Genomic DNA, 18,480 nt, shown 5'->3' with positions numbered 1-18,480 from the left:
AAAGCTTTAAAAATACTATAAAAGTGATTAATTTTGTAAACGAGGGGAAATTAAAGTTGAGAACACTCAAAAGCATCTGTATACATTAGCACGATATCACTTTTTGATGTTTAAGCCTAAAATTTGGTTATACATGATGTTTTGTTTGAAAAAGTAATAAATGATCCCATCAAACAACCGTGAGGAGGTATAAAATACGTATTCATTTGATTAGCTTCACGGATCTTCATTCTGAATAGTCATAGAATAGATAATGTGATATGCATGCATGCAATATTAATGACAATTGATATTACCATCAATAGCGAAGACGTTTTAACGATGCAAACTATAGGCGAATTTCACAGTCAAAATTATCATTACCATTATAACTATAATAAAAGTCAGAAAAGAAAGTTAACGTCTTATGATCCTATCAATCGAACTAAGTAGAATGCTAATTACAATACATTTAAAGATCCAAGGAAATATTGAGATGTCACTGGAGCTATATTAGATAATAAGAACTTTTGAGATGGATTTTATGGTTGAAGGTGAAAAACTAAACATTGGGCACGTTGTTTTTACCGCTCAATTCAAATATTTCAATCATCACGACAAAATGTATAATAATAAACTTGTATGTATTTTATTATATATCAAGTCAAGTGTAAGGTCTGTTTATGTGTTCCACTGAAGTCACATTATGAGTGATTAGAATTCAGAATCGATCCCTATTTTAATTATTGGTTGACCAGAGATGAGCACGTTGCCATGGTCAGATTTTACATTTAAGCTTTATGCAGAATAAAGCGATACTATTTAGGCTATTTAGTAATTAGTATTATTATTATTATTGTTAATTATGATTATATAATAAGTGATGATGGTTACAAAATAGCGCTATTTCTTTAAATTGAATATGTGTGTCAAATATTATGAAGCCGTTACCAAATTCTGAATGTTCTTAATGAAAATAAGAAGTCACCCACAGTAGACATTTATACTATTTTAGAGATTACATCCGGATGCAGAAAAGTATCCATTGCTGCTTGTGAGTAATAACTGAAATCAAGGAAAACTTCCATTTTCATGTCAAAAGTTACCTTACCTTTCAAATGTTTGCTGACATAGCTTAAACCTCTTATCCATATCTATTATAATACATATACGGTCTTTTGAAATATTCACAAATACTGAAATCGATTGTGATAAGAAAGCTTTTTACTACTTCTAAAAGCTCTGAAGGGAATACCATAATACATTTGTTTGGAATAGATAGTGTTTGACATGAATAATGGAAGAGCTGGAAGCCGGCGAAATGTTAAACCCGCTTCTAAAGCACATATGTGTAATGACATTAGATTTGGTATACTGTGCATTACGAAAGTTAAGCGTTTCTTAAAGAAACATCTTATTGTAAACTCCTTTTAATAGGTTTTATGGATGAACAAAGAGGTCAAATTTAAAGAGTGAACTTTAAGCAATAGTTAATGAAAAGTAAGCTATGGACAATCTCTTGTGTATGAGTCGCGCTTTTGGAATATAACTATTCCTTGAATAAAATAAGATGCACAGTCACAAGTTGCACTAAAAAGCTACTCATTTTACCATTACATTCTCTACAAGTCATAACTACTCAAAATGCACTCTGGGAACTCATGACTTAATTTTCGTCCTACTTAGCCACATTTGGTAACACAAAATACGAAGAGCAATTAATAGATATGGGTCCCCTCTATCCAGTGATACCAAAATAAGTACAATCTTTCTCCACATAATATCGCTGTGACGTCATAATGTGAGCGCGCCCTCGCATAATTGGGAAATCCTGACTACGTACAAAACTATATATTATAAGCTTTTCTAGGGCTAACATTTTTCACCAGATTCTCTTTTAAATATGAAAGTAACTAACTACTACGTCCCTTGGAATAATCTCACAAGATTGGGATCATTCTATATACAAGAGCGAAATGAAAATCATGGATTTTAATATAAAGTATGCACAAAAAGTAACTCAGCTGTTATAAATACGCCTATAGATTCAGAACTAATAATTGTTTTCACAATATTTCAAGATAGAGAAAAGGATGATTTATTTACACGGATTTTGATACCCCATTCGTCAAATGTCGTTCAATATTAACAACACAGTAGTGCTTTTACAGAAAAATACCCGAATTTAAAAGTTGCAGTTTGCAGCGATCCATGGTTATAATGCCATCACTGTAACACGTAAAGCCCGCCATTATCTTCGCGCTTAATTCAAATCAATACAAATAACTGCAACTTTTAAATTGGGGTATTTTTCTTTCAAAACACTGCTGTATTGTCAATATTGAATAAAATTGGACAAATGGGGTATCAAAATGCGCGTAAATAAATCATCCTTCTTTTTATGTTGAAATATTGTGAAAACAATTATTAGTTCTGAATCTATAGGCGTATTTATAACAGCTGAGTTACTTTTTGTGCAGACTTTAGAAACTATGGCTGGCCGCACAGCACCCTACCCACTATGGATATTTTGACAGTCGATCCTACCCCGGTAAGATGCTGGGATAACAATAGATTACGATTAGTGTAAGTCATTTGGGAGTAAACACGTACGCGGTCCCTCCTGTTTTGAAACGCCGTTTTCAATATCATAGCGTAATTCTTCAACCTACATTGTGTATAACTCGAGGCTGTATGTTTTCAAAATACTCTACAACGGATATCGTTTTGTGTTCACGCAACATCTTCGATATAATGATATTTTTGTATGTGTGTATTTTTACAAGTTGTCAGATTATTATATTTTATTTTTTTGTGAATGGCATTTAGCATGTTTAGTTGTCTTACCAACAAACATGAAATGGACTTTTCATGGTTGTCAATGATGTAAAGATCGGGTTTTTGAGCAGTAGGCAGGATATTAGGTGGAAGAGTGCCGCCTGTTATTGTGTATCGGAGGAGGTCGGCAAAATATTACAATTGTCTTTGATGGTTTTGGACAGCACATTGATAATATGTGTGAGGATACTATTGTGCCGCCAGGTATATCTGCTTTACTGGAGACACACAGACACAATTGTTCAAAACACGGAGGAGGGTTTGAGCGTTGTGCCATAACTTGCATTTCGCATTGACTCTTTTACCCCAAGTTCGGAGGTTGGTGAAAGTGGGTAAAACGTCAATGCAAGATCTAACAGCAAAACCCAAGACCCCCTGGGTAAGTTATAGATCATCGACTTCCAATAAGGTCGCTGTTTTCAGCCCCAATAAGCTTTAGCATGTTACCCTGGGCGACAAGGGGTTGGATATAATTTCTCCATTCCCTAGTTTGTTCTTCCCATGTGAGTTTCTTTTTGATGCTTTCCTTGACCACCTTCCATTTGGGCCTAATTTCTTCAGTAGCAGAATCTTTTATTTGAAAACATCCCACAAAGAATGCATTACTTTAATTAAATTTCCTGGTAAATTTAATATCATCGTCATGTCTACGATTTAACTTGACGTCAACAATTTTCTTCCATAATTTGATTTTGGTTTTGATCAGACTCAATTCACTAATTGATTTCTAGTTTGCCAATTTCTATAGTCTAGCCTGTCGATCCCTAAATTTCCAGACAGTACCCTTGACAACATCCACAGGCATGTTTTACACAGAATGCAACAAGCCGCGCACTTGTTGATTCCTTCGATCTAGCAATATAGCACTTTTATATACAGTATAGAGCTTTGAAATACATGCATTCTCAATACACATTAATACAAACAAAATTAGTAACTCTGTATCCTTGCTTATTATCACACTAACAGACCGCTCTAGGAATAATTTTTTACGAAGGTCAATAACGTGTTGCTCACTTTAACCACAAGAGTACATATTATAAACAGCATCTATCTTATACTTAGTCTAGTTCTTGATTTATTCCTTGAGCAACTTGAATTTAAAATAAAGTAGTCCAAAACGTCATTATTTTTGTAGAGTCTGTGCCAACATTATCATTACCTGAATCCGCGGTCCTGAACCCTCGGGGCCTAGACCGGTGCTACACGATTCGTATATTTAGTCAGTGAATATGATTTTGAAAGTAAACAAAACATGTTGACTTTCCCGGTTATAAGGAGCCTCGTCGCGTCAAGTAAGCAACAAAGTTGATTTCTACCGTCCCTGGATAGCCTTGCAAATTGATTCTGCGGGTATGGGGCATGGTTAGCGTTATCTGGAGTGGATATCACACAGAAAGTTTCGCTTTTAGCTGTTTTACTAAATCGGCTTTGGTCTCTTTAGATAGTTATAGGAATTTTGTTCTGGTAAACCATTATTGTGGATGCTCCAATATTAGGATATAGGATAACAAGAACAGATTAAAAGTACTGAAAATTATAACAAATATCAGATGGCCATCGCGGGTTATCATATCACAGCGCAAGGCAATAATACCCTTGGGTATTGACGCCTTTATATATAACTCAAATGCCCGTAATTTCTACAGCCGTAGCAGCTACTACTAAGTATAAAATCTAGTTCTTGCTAAAAACCAATCCATCAAAAACTGATTACTGGAAGTAAACATCAGTCTTGTCCAATCAGCACAACATAACCGTCGGGATATGGTAAGGCTCAGCTTATTGGCTAGGTGTCAAACGCTTCGTGTAAGTTACGTTCTGAGCCAGTGAGTCTTAGTTCAGAGTAATATCTTTCACGGATCAGATCAACCATATTACTATTAAACATGTATTGAATTAGTGTTTGTAATAACCTTTTCCTCCATTTGTTATTCTTTTCCTATGCATTCCATATTTTGCCCAGTGTCTGTGTTTATTATTTTTCTTACATAAATGTAATTGGATTTTTATATTGAAAAGACTTTACCTGATACAATTATTTAAATTGAATCCATACAAGAATAGAGTTGAGACCATTTCCATGGAAATGCAAAAAACACCAGCCGAGACAAAATTGTTACGAGTCCCACTTGACTCAAGGCCAAAATCACCTTTTACCCGAACTCACACGAATGCACAACACAAATACACTGTTTGATTTTAAGCTAACAAATCTAAGTCTTTAATTGAAAATAGAGTATGCTTGGTACATATAACAACAATTACAATAAAATCACACAATCAGTTTTATTATATCGGTACTTAACCAGCGGTCTTCTTGTTGGTGATTCTAGAGTTCTTGCAATGTTCTGGACGACTGATGTAATATATCCTTATTCACTTGTTCTGCGAAAATCAGCGAAGTCCATCGTACACTTGCATTTATAAATCCTTGCACATAAAATCCTCATACGAAAATGATGATGCTTCCTCCAATCTCCTTTGCGCTGCTATCTCCACAAATATATCTCCTTGCGCTGCTTTCTCCACGAATGTATCTCCTTGCGCTGCTTTCTCCAAAAATGGTGTTTCTTTCACCATTCTCTCTTTCTCCAGGGAACAGGTTTCTTTAACACAGCTCCGCTGTTTTTGACAGATGCGTGGCCTTCACAAACCCAGCAAACTCCAGCAATTTGACAGAAGAACTTTTAATCCTTTGATGAGGAAGAGCACTTTTGTGTGCTCGCTGTCTTCTTCGTTGCTGTATTAAAATTAGCTCAATTATTGGCTATATAAACTGGTTAAAATGTACTTCTTTTTTTGAAGCACGAAGACCATCACACACATGTGGAGTTTTCAATCTCCCATGGCATTCTGTAGAAGTCCCACAAAAGCCTCCAGCTTTTTTATATCAGTACTCATGCAAAAATCCCATCATCTATTAATAAACCATTACTTCAATCACATTTTCACAACATTGCTGCAATCTTGGGATTTCCCAATATTAATTATACACATTCACCTTTCACATTACATCACTTCCTGGGGGGTTTTCCTGATGGTGCAATAATGAACTGGGGCTTTCCAAGTTCCAAACATAGCTCTGACTTTGTTTACAATAATTTGGGGAATTCCAAAACGACTTTCCACACCATTATCTTGCAGGTACAATGGGGTCTCCCATCTCATGAAATACTTTCAGCTTGTAAACAACGTTAAGTAATTAAATTAAATCAAATTACTCAGGGCACATCACAAAATAAAGACACCGAATATTCAAAATCATGCTTCCGTACTTCTGTTTAAACACCCTTTCTAACCAAATTTTCGAATGTATTGACAAACATAAATTTCCTAGCTGAATTGAATATTATAGTCATTTCTAAAACTTACCACTTGACGTCAACCATTTAAACAGTCTTTCCAGCCATAAATTGATTTCTGATTTCAATAATTGATTTCTAGTTTTCCAATTTCTAGTCTAGCATATTTGTTCTTTTTTTTTTTACTTTATCCGACTAGGTCGATCCCTATATTCCCAGGCAGTTACCGTACCAGCAGCCAGCATAGGGATGCTTTACACAGATTGCAACAACTTGTGCGCTTTTTGCTCCCGTCGGCCTAGCTACATAGCGCTTTAGATACAATATAGCGCTCTTAGCTACGGTGTTATAATATAATGTAAACTCAATCAGCACTTATAGTTCCCTGCTTTATTATCCAACTTTATCAAGGTTTTTCTCGTTCTCACCCGTACTTACACCCTTATATTTGTTTATAATCCTATTAAAAAATGAAAGCGAGGAAGTTTCGGTGTTTTTACATATAAGCCAAGGATTAAGGCGTCGCGAACTTTTGTCAATATATTATATATTAAAAATAACACTTTTGCAAAACTTCATTCAACAAACCATATACTCTGAAAACTTGCTTGATTTATTGTTGTTGATGAGTTATGTACGTTTTACGAAAGTGTTGATGTTACAGCCCTCTTTACAACATAACTCAAGAACCACATAACCTGCAAAAGTATATCTCTGATATTTGAATTCTTCTACGCGCTCGCTATGAAATGAAATGATCAATGCGATTCTTGCCAAAGCTCACTATCATTCGCAAGATGCTGTGAACTACCAAATCGCAACAGTTTAAAATTGTAATACCAAAATGCTATAAATACCTCAGTGCAGTGTGTGTGTATTAAGTTATCCAATTAGCCTATGCTCTTGCCCCAGTCTCTTTAACCCAAATGTTATAAGTAATAGATGAAAAATGGTGTACCAAGTGGCTGTAACCTTTTAGATCATCGGAAGCCCTTTTCCCTAAAAGAAAAGCAACCCAGTCTTCTTTGTGTGTTTGGTGTATGTGGTAGGCTGGTTGGTTTTAAAGGGAGTAGGGAGTGAGCGTGTGGACATGTGTCTATGCAAAGAATACTGTGTATGTTTAACCTGATTCATGTATCAAAATTGTGTTATCGCTGCCACGGTTAGGTTATATAATGGTAACACCATCCCACAAACAAAACATTTTTTTAAAGTCAATCGTTTGAACGGAAATGGTTAGAAATTGCTTTTCAAACACTGGAGAAGGTGAGCAAATTTTAGCTCCAAGGAAATGCCTAACTCGATCTACTACATCTGTGTTATTCAATATTATTCACCAAACAGAAATAAAGTGAAAGAAAATTCCTGCAATACACACAGCTATTAGCAGTATTGGTATTCTCAATTTGGTAAGGCTGCTTGAAGATGTTTTGTAATGTATTCAATTGTAACATTGTTTAACAAGAAACTCGAATAAATGTTTCTCAAAATTAGAGTAGTGAATCTTTATATCGATATCGAATTCGTTGATTGGTAAAACGACGTGTTCGTATTGTTTTAGGGGAAATTAAGACAGTTACATAAGCCACATTAGCATTGCCGCCAAGGAATATCATGCTTAAATTTCCCATTTCGGAGGCATGCCCACTAAAGATAGAATACATGTGCTTCATCATTAATACACACATGTTGTTCAAAAACTTGCTTATTGAATAGACCAAATTCGGTGCTTAAAACTTTTAATACAGTTGTAAACTTTCAGCAGTTTGAACAATTCAGCACGTTATATCATTGTCTACTATTGTTGAAAATACAATATTTAATATTGTGAGAATAGAACAGGTTAACTTAGCATTAATACCCCTACGGGCCGCCCGCTATAGACTCGACAGTCGATGTTCATCCATAAATTGTTCACTTACAATTCTCATCATCCTAGTATACTTTTATACATTATGATGGCAATCGCAAAACAGTTTTGTTTCAAGGTACACTTTTTTGAATACCATACTCGCACATAAGATAGCACTCAACATACCATTGCCACCGGGCACATTAACGATATGCATTATTATTATCATTTCCCATGATTATGGGTTGTCATTGCCTGTTTAACTGATTAATTTGCAAACGTTGCAATTTTCACAGTTACATATTTAAGATTTTTACAGTTCTACTCCAGAAGTGCAACAGTAGCACTTGTAGCATTCACATCAGTTTGTTACCGTTTAACCACAACTGGAGCCAACATAATCATGATAATTGATCAGAATGCGATGACACGTCACAACAACTCTTCCAGTTCCACATAGAAATCTAGTTTCATGACACGTTATGGTCAATCATTGTTATCATTTAGATTGAAGCTGTTGCTCTTTTAAGATGGCCCAAAGGAGTATGAAAAAGGCTTTACAACGCCATGTCTCCCAAACACACACCCCACACCCACCCACACAGACCATAATAACGTCTTGTTCTTGTTCTTGATCCATAATGCAAAGCGATAAGTCAAGATTACGGTTTAGTTTATTGTAATACATTTGTCGGGTATGAGCAAAAAGTCATAACACACATTTGGACCTTTTTTGATAAACTCCGTTTCCATTGAAAATTTAGTGTAGATTTATGATAAGGATAATGAACTGAGTGCAATGCATTCGTCAAGATAATCGCACGCGCCGTGGAGTTATTGCATTTAGCTCGAGAGCCGATAGGCTCAAGAGCTAAATGCAATAACTCCATGGCAAGTGCAATTATCTTGACGAATGCATTTGCACGAGTACATTATCCGTCATACACTTTGAGTGTAGGCCTATTAAAATAATAGGCAATATTAATTGCTGCATTCATTATATTAGTTTTAATATTAGGGAAAATATCTTACATTTCAAAAACACCGTCAGGACATTGACCAGCTACGTAGCATTTAACTGGTAAAGAAAATCAATCCCTGTATAAGTTAGCTATCAATGGTATCGATTGCGCCATACGTCATACTTTAGTAACTTATTCACGCATGGTTTGTAACCAATTGACTTTATGTTGTGATCATTTAGAGCACTGAACCAGTTCACCTGGAAACGATCGATTTAGATGTCCCACTAGTACTACGGTGAATATCAACTGGACTTTATAGCTCTATAATTTGAACTTTAAAATCTACTTATATTAAAACACACGACATTGGGATTTAACCATTTGTTTAGTATTATCATAGGCCTTCAAACACATGTGTTTGAAGGCCTATGGTATTATAAAGCATGATCATGATATTATACGCTAGTGTGTGTTTCCCGGGCCCGGCTATGTTATTTTAGATATAGGCCTACATGTATTTCATTTGTAAAATGCTGAATATTTTGCAATGGTGTCATCTTGTATAATTATGATCCACCTGTTTTTGGCCCTTTTTAATTAATAGAAGCTCGATTATTCTCATTTGATGTTTGATTTATTTGAGGTCATTAATCATAATTTATGACAATGATCTTTGCACGAGCGATTGCCGAATAGGGTGCAACTCTACTAGTCTTATTACAAGACTGCCCTACCCCAACCCTAACCCTAAACTCCGTAAACGAGGACTGGACTCAAGTCTAGCGAGTTGCACCCTATTCGGTAATTGTACCCTAGAATCTATTGTTTAGCGTGCAGGTTTTAGATAATGCATGTTTAGCGTGCAGGTTTATATAATTTGGGCTGTGAAGGGTAGTTCGCGAAAATAATGCACGGGAGAAGAATACATAACGATGAATAGAAACGGGCACTAGAAGTGTATAGTTTGATAAAGTACAATGAACATCTACATCTGATTTTAGAGATCACTGCTATCTCACCGATTTTGGTACGGTTGATGCTGATAATACCATAGTTGTAGGTGACGATATAATAGACGCAAGATTTCACACTGCACTAAAACGCTCAAATAGGAGCTCTAATGGATAGCGTGGTCAGTTAAACTTGAAAGCTAGGGAGGGGGAATTTTAGCAGTCAAGCTAGCTCAATCGATAAGGCGTTCGACTATGGTGCGAGAGGTTGCGGGTTCGAACCCTGGTGGTGGCTAGTACGCTCTCGTGGAAAATTGAGTTAGCTTGAAATTTCCCTGAACTAGGAACTTGCTGCTAGTTGTCTCGTTGTAACCCGTACGAAACTCGAGGAGCTGGTTGAGGTAGTCATTTGTGGAATATCTAGAACCTGCAAAGCCCTGTGTTGTTGTTACATGGTTTATGGAATGATGTGGGCCGTAATGATCAGCGACAACCTGTAAAGTGTGCTGAGGCTTGTGGATCAACGTCTAGGGGTTTTACCTGTTCTTTTTTCCCAAACGGTAATTAAACTCCAAATCAGACACAAAGAAATACCCTTTGGAATAAAAATAAATATATGTAACATCAGCGTGAAACCAAGGTTGGTTTACATTATTTCTATCACGTATACCTAGGGTCCTTTGACAGTGCCCTTTCAAAACCGTTTAAAGTTGTTTTAAATATACCTGTATGAGCATATAAAAATATCGACTAAAGTTTGTCGTTTCCAATCCCATTTTGACCATGTCTTGGTCAGGAATGATTTAATGACTTATGTCGTGAATGCCAATAGTGATCTATAGTTTTAGCTCAGTATAGCTTGTTGTAGGTTCGTAAAACCCAAACAAGCCAATACTGATTTTTCCATCTGCCTTCGTTTATTTCATTCGACTGCTGCGACTATAATTGAAGCCCGAATTAAAAAGACTAGTTTGCGTCTGACGTCATTGCAAAGGCGCGACGTGATTGGTTGCTGACCTGCGCAGTACGGCATTTTTAGTCTGGTTGACAGAACGTCATACGCAAACTAGTCTTTTTAATTCGGTCTTCAATTATACAAAGTTTCTTCAAGCACCATGAGCTATATCTAGTGAGGCAATAACATGTGGCTGTAAATCGTTGTCAGTATTCCCCAACCAGTGGCGTAGTCAGGGAGGCAATAGGGGCAGCTGCCCCCTGTGAGAAGTCGTGCCCCTCTTCCCCCTCTCAGTGTGGGATGCTGGCCGTCCTGATATTTAAGATTAACATTTTCGTACTTGTTGTACTTTTTAGCCTATTTTGTTACCCCTTGTTGCTGGCTACGTCGCTTCCCCCCAACAGCTTCTGTATATAAGTCACATAGCTTGTCCTCTGTCGTCCTGGTCTCCTTTTGCACATGTTGGAACGTAAAGAGCATATCTTCTATAGGGCTCCTCCACTGTTATCCTCAGGATGGGTCCGATGAAGAGAAAGAAGTCGACGGCGCCTTACTAGGTAGATTAGAGGCTGCTTGTCAGTCATAGCATAAATTCGGGCGTTGTTCACACAGTCAATGCCCTTGATATTGAGCATAATCTTGCAGTATGATACATGTCCATGTGCCTTAACGATAACAGAGCACAGTGGAGAGTTGGAGATGGTAGGTCCTTTAAAATAAAATCTAAAACACGTTTGCCGAACCCTTTTAAAATTGATGTAGATGTATAAAGCCACAATGGAAGCTGAGCAGACTTTATTCATTTTCTAGATAATATGTGATATGTCAGCGGTACCATATTGTCATGAAAATCAACCCTTAATTTGATGGGTGTTTATGACATTAGGAAAAGACAGTATTTTGGTCCAATTTCATGGGACACCATGCCTCTCTTTTCCGTCCGTCATCGGAGCTCCTACTATAAACATCAGAGCTACCAATAATATACACGTCATGTGCACTAAACAAGGTACTAAACCTGGGAATACATTATAATGTTCATGCAGTAATATCACATTGCATGTTTTAACGAAACCCGAGATATGTTGTAATCATATATGGTGAAGATTTCAACCCAATCAAAATGGTAATCCTTACTAAATTGAATGGTAAGACGGAAGTTAGAATACCAAAGGCATCAAATGATATTAAAGCCATAATGTGTGATTTGCTTCACAGTAATGGTTTTTTCTTCGAATTTTTACTTTTTGCACCATTGTAACAGCCATTGGTGTATATAAATGCCCTGTGAAAGACTAAGCCTGAAGTGCTTTAATTACAGTAAAATTTGACATTTATAAAAAAGAAAATATTTTGAGCTCACCGATCGAGTGTTGGATAAACACATCGCGTGCGTTTGTATCATTGAATCAGTGACGTACAGTATAAACCGTATGCATATCGCCATTCGTCTTACGTCTTGTTTGTACATCCTATCAGCTGCGTGGAGCTCCCGATGTAAACCATGATACTAATACGATCGGCGAGATGATACCCGCATTGTAGGCGCTGGAATGAAATAGCAATTTTCTTCGTTTTACCTCGAAATTAAAAGGGGACAGTGTGATTAGTAGCTATCAGTGAAAACTAACATTTAAATAGGAATCTATTTTGATGCAAATCACACATTTATTGTTTTAAGTAATGTGTTTTTGACTAGTTTTAAACTCGTATTCTTTCCTTTAACTTGCTATTTTATATTATGTGTACAAGTGGTTACTTTGTCAACGCGTATTTAATAATCTTCCTTTTGTTAAAAAAGTGAAATAAGTGTTTTCTGACAATACAGACGACAGGTGAGTGTAAATATGGCGTTCGCCTCCTCAATGTATTCATTTTAACCATCTGGAATAACATGAACTAGTTTAAGAAAACCATCGCTTATATACTGGCGGTAAAATAAACTCAACCTATGATATCCGCGGATCAAGTTATCCATTTTGCATCACCAATCTCGATTACATTAAAGCACGGAAGTAGACCATTGTTTAAAGCACGTTTAAAGCACTTTTTTTCAAAGAACTAACCTAATCAGATTTAAATGCGATTTTTACCAATTTGTTTCCTAAATATAGAGGAAATGAATATTTCAACCTTATCGATATGTAAAAAGACAATAGCTATTGGAACAATTTTATAAGAGCGAAATGAAAATCATTGATTTTACTAAATCAATGAAGAGCTTCACCCTATATGTCGTCATCTTTGATAGCCGGCCCTACCCGCGGGTAAGGTGCTGGGGTAAAAATTCTATAACTAAAATTAGCGCAAAGGATGTATCTACGATTAGCTTAGGTCGTTTGGGCGTAAACGCGGATGACGGATAAAAACTCTTGGGGCTTAGTACACCCCGGTAGTCCTAGGGTTAGCACTATATTGACTGCCAGAAGTGGGTAAATGCAAAAAGCTGCCATCTGTGGACATTTGTCAATTTACACACAGAATATTGTACTCATAAATGTTATGATTCATTTAATTGTTTTGTTTTCCTTAATATTTCTGTCTCTGATCCCTTAGTCACCCATGCAACCATAAAGATTCATTGAAGCTAATTTTGACATAAATGAGGATGTTGAAAAGTGCAACTTCTTCTGAAAGCATCATTTTTTGGAAAATGTGATTATTTTTGGCCAAAACAGAAGAAAAAACTTTAGGAGGGTAGAAATACGATTCATTTATTCACAGGTTTTTAAATTTTTCAAATCAGCGAAATGTATGTCAAGTTATGCAAAGAAATGTTTTTAATTTTAGGGGGAGTTATTTTTGTTAACCCTTATTATAACACATTGCAGCTATTTTACCTTACCCCTATCTTCAATCCTAGAGAGCGTTATTGTATTAAAGCTACATATATTATATGTACTATAAAAATCAAAAACCTTCAAATCAGTAATTCACTGATTTTATTCACAAACGCTCATGATCAAAGTAAATATACGAATATATAAATAATTCAAGTTGCGAGTTAAGCATTATAATGTTCTAATTGACACATTGGTGTCTTAGAAATAATGGCCTTCAAATATCTTTTGGAAAATGCATAATTCACCCTGTTTTTATTATTACTATTGACAGTTATGTTTTCAACTAATAACTATCACGTACAAAATATAATACAGCAAGTACACGAACCTTGATTTGGACTAATAATGTTTGTGTTATATATAAATTCTGCAAAACGTTTGTTAAAAAAGCGCAGTGATTCATAGTACGCTACGCACAGGCATAAATCCATTGTATTAGTATCCGCTGACCACTGTTACACAAGACACAAGTCAGGGACTTGCAGCTATACATACCACAATAACCCATCGCAACCATGATCAGTTCCCCAAGTTCTTGTACTGATAACCAAGACAATAAGCAGGCTATATTTTGATTTGCTACATGTACTAACATCAAATATAACATTGTCATGTAAAGTGTGAATAGAAAGAGTTAAAATTAACCCTTAGCATTATATTTCAATAAAAGGATAACATTGAGGGGAACTCTGAAATGACTGTGACAGCAGGTGGTAGACGTATGAAAGCATTATATCATTTTGTTTCCAGACATATAGTCATAAAGCATTGACAAGTGTCTTTATCTTCAAGTGGTTGAGACGGTACTCTAATGTTAGTAAACCAAGTGCTGGGGCTCCTCGTAGAGAAACACACTCTACACAGTCGTTGAAGAGGTCAACTTATGTATGTGGTGACACTTTAATATGGGTCACCATTCTTCTAGAGGTCGTTAACTGTAAGATAACATACTTTTTTTTTAATCAGAAATGTCAAATGAAAATTAATTCAGGGGTTCCACTTTGCTTCATAGCAAAACGATAAAGCAATGTATGGTTTACCGCAGGGCAACAATAAATATATATAAATAAAAAAACCAGTATATTAAAATTGAAAGTTAGCCTCGCCCCACGGGACTCTCGGGAGACGAAAACTTACCCTCGTCCTTCGTCTTACTTAATTTTGCCCGTGGATAAGGCCGACCGTCAAACATTGGGCTGGGGTGAAGCCATAAAGCCATAAATTTCTACAATAAAATCCATATCTTCATTATGCTCTTCTGAAATCATTCTAAGGAATATGAATTTTAAACATAGTAAACTGGCCTCAAAAAAAAAAATTATGTGAATTTTGGTCCAGAAAGGTGTTCCATGTCACCTTGGTTACTGACATGTGTTTAGAGTAGAGTATTGAAGTAATCCTGTGTGCAATTTTTATTCATTTTTATGGAGTGGATTTTAAGATATGACCTTGTGAACAATTATAAGTTTCTTTTTGAGGCCAGTTTAGTTTGGTTAAAATCATACTTAGCTGGAAGTTTGGTAACACTCGTTCGTTCGATATCCCAATTAGACGTCATAGCACATTACGTGGAAAAGGTCTCAACTTATTTTGGTATCCTTGGATAAAAGAGACCTCTATTAATTGGTAGCAGTATAATATGATGTTTAATATAGCTAAATATAGGAGCTGCAACAATCCAACCTCGTACTTTACAAAATATGCCTCAGTACGCTGAGGGTTATGATTCTTTAGTAACCTCGCAAATTCATCAGATATATGAACTGTTGACATAGACTTCAACGTAAAAACATGTTTTGAGATATTTTCTCAAAATATCAAGAGCTATCTGAAGAACCAATGAACCAATGCTTGTTGGTACTCATTTTAATGCATTTTCCACGCTGATTTCAAATATGATCATGAAATTTTACAATTCTGAAATTTGTGAATTTTTTTTAATTGCTTCGAAACTTGAAGAGAGTTAAGGAAATGATCGGGTGGGTATTTGCTCGTTGTGCTAAAAGAAATATAAACTGAGCTCAAAAATAAACTTATAATTTTTCACAAGGTCATATCTTGAAATCCTGTCCATCAAATTGAACCAAAATTACACACAGATTTACTTTAATACTCTACTCTTAACACATGTCAGTAACCATGCAGTTATCCAACTGACACAACAGCAAAATGCACTGACATGGGACAGCTTCCTGGACCACATTCACATCCCAGCCCTGTTTCATTAAAAAGTGTATGAAAAGCAGAAAGCAGCACCGTTTTATCATCTGTGCAAGGATCTTGTGTGCATTCTCACAGATTTTTTGTCCTGGGTGCCAAATGTTGGGCTGTGAAAGTGAAGGAAGTCCAGGAAGCTGTCCCATGACAGTGCATTTTGCTGTTGTGTCAGTTGGATAACTGCTTGGTTACTGACATGTGTTTTGAGTAGAGTATTAAGGTAATACTGTGTGTAATTTTGGTTCATTTTGATTGACAGTATTTTAAGATATGACCTTGTGATTCACAAGTTGTAAAAAAGTATAAGTTTCTTTTTGAGCTCAGTTTATATAGCTTTTTGCAGTTATTGAACAACTATTGTTGAATAACGTAACACACAATACTGACTTAATTCCGATTTACCTGTTTGCTTGCATGAACTGATTGAATTGGAAATGATATGCAATTACAAAATATTTATTCAAAAATAATTCGATATATTTACCAAGTATGGTATGACAGCGAGTGTAAATATAACTACCCTTTGAAGACCACAAGTGCAGCCGTGTATTTAATCACAAAGCCCATTTTGCCAATACCTGTTGGCTCCCAGTTTTATGTTGGATGCCCATTCAGTGATTTGCTCATCCAGATGATCGTACAAATCATCACCTTGACTTTGTTAGAGTCATAGAAATGCTAACATAGCCTGCTAGTGGTTAAGCTAAGAACTGCGTAGTAAAGACAAATTAAATCTGCACAAAAAATAACGCAGCTGTTTAATATAAATATGCCTATATCTCCAGAACTAATTATTGTTTTCGCAATATTTCAACATAGCATGAAGGGTGATTTATTAACGCGCATTTTGATACCCAATTCGTCCAATTTCGTTCAATATTAACAACACAGCAGAGTTTTTAAAGAATTTAAAAGTTGCAGCTATTTGTATTGATTTGAAGTCAACGCGAAGATAATGGAGGTATGTGCTAAAATGCTGCGTAATAACCATTGATCGCTGTAAACGGCAACATTCAAATTCGGGTATTTTTCGTTAAAAGCACTACTGTGTTGTTATTATTGAACGGCATTTGACAAATGGGGTATCAAAATGCGCGTAAATAAACCACCCTTCTTTCTATGTTAAAATATTGTAAAAACAATTATTAGTTCCGAAGCTATAGGCGTATTTATAACAGCTGCGTTACTTTTTGTGCAGACTTTACATGGATCTGTAATATCTCTACTTAAGTAGTGAAATTAGCTACATGTATTGTCAATACTGATGTTTTCCTCCTGTTTTTGCCAACTTTTTCATTTCAAAAATATCTAATGACAATTTTAATGACTTTTAGAAATTAATTTGTTTACACCTTCGCTTTGATCGCCGAATAGGCCTTTAATGTCCAGGTAAGTGCATTCAATTTAACAATACATGGGCAGTATTAGTTGTCCCTGAATGACATTTGTGGTGTGATCAAGTGAAATCAGTCTGAAGTCGGTCATATTCGATTTCCAGTTTCTTATAGGATGTAAAAAGAATTTTCAAAGTTATATTTTGAAATTGAATAGCCACTTAAAAAGATATGAGTAATTTAGGAATTTCCAAAACAGAAGGCAACAAAATGAAATATTTCATTTGTTTGCCCATATCTCAAGATCAATATTTCCGACTTCCGACTGATTTAGCTTGATCACATCATATTTTGATGATCGTGACGTGACAGTAGGACTAGCTGAGAATAAAGTCGACAAAATAAGTCTTTTACGACATGAAATATCAAGAGTAATGATTAAAAACATCGGTAGACGTCGTCAGGAGCAGCAGCAATATTTTTAAATGCATGCAATACTTACTTACTTTTATCCACCACGTTTGCCTTTCATAGCGTCGTGGGGAAATGTAACTTCCTTTCCTGGGCGAGTCGGGTACCCTCACTCATGGTAATCACATGTCTTGCGAGTACTTCCTTTACTCCTTCTGCCCACCTCTTCATTGGTCTTCCTCTAGCCCTAGTTCCTGTTGTTTTGCTGTTATATGTTCTTGCTGCAGGTTGGCTAGGGGCCATTCGCATAAGGTGACCGAACCATCTAACTTGTTGTTTTGCAACATATTCTGTGATTGGTGTGGTGCCTACCATCTTTCTAATATCCTCATTCCTGATTTTCCTTGACTTATTAGCTGCTCTTCTTATACTTTGATCAGCAGGTAATCGGCGGGAATTGTTAGGCTTTTACCACTACGCCAAAAAGTAGACCCATGCTAAGAGTTACGTTGATCTGTCTGGTTTACATTGGCGTATCAAAGAAAGTAGATGATAAAGTATAGGACTTGAATTAATAATTTGGGAGAGATTTCAGAAGACAATTCTCGAAATAAAATATATTAATATTAATCCGAGATGTTATAAGGCCCGCCGATTACGAGCTGATCAAACTATAGGTATCTCATTTCACAGGTGATGAGCTTTTGGGTTTTTCTTTTGTTGAGAGTCCATGTTTGGTACTGGTAGCAGAGAGTTGGGGAAAATATGGCATTGATGACTTTTGCTTTTGTATCCATCGGTATTGCATGATGTGTAAGAAGTGGGCTTAGT

The 18,480-nt window shown here is 35.9% G+C and overlaps 1 protein-coding gene across 1 annotated transcript in view; it reads right to left on the bottom strand.

Annotated features, from left to right (window-relative positions):
- LOC140143989 (plasminogen-like) overlaps positions 1-18,024 on the bottom strand; it is a 98,921-nt gene extending 80,897 nt beyond the window's left edge. The window contains exon 1 of the mRNA XM_072165818.1: positions 17,823-18,024. Within this exon, the coding sequence (XP_072021919.1) occupies positions 17,823-18,024 (202 nt within the window). The remainder of the gene's footprint in view (positions 1-17,822) is intronic.
- Positions 18,025-18,480: the final 456 nt, after the last annotated feature.

This window comes from Amphiura filiformis, unplaced genomic scaffold (genome assembly GCF_039555335.1).
Source record: "Amphiura filiformis unplaced genomic scaffold, Afil_fr2py scaffold_35, whole genome shotgun sequence".
NCBI classification, from domain to species: Eukaryota; Metazoa; Echinodermata; class Ophiuroidea; order Amphilepidida; family Amphiuridae; genus Amphiura; species Amphiura filiformis.
Note: the sequence above shows the minus strand (reverse complement) of the source record. Positions and strands in the feature narration are given on the sequence as shown.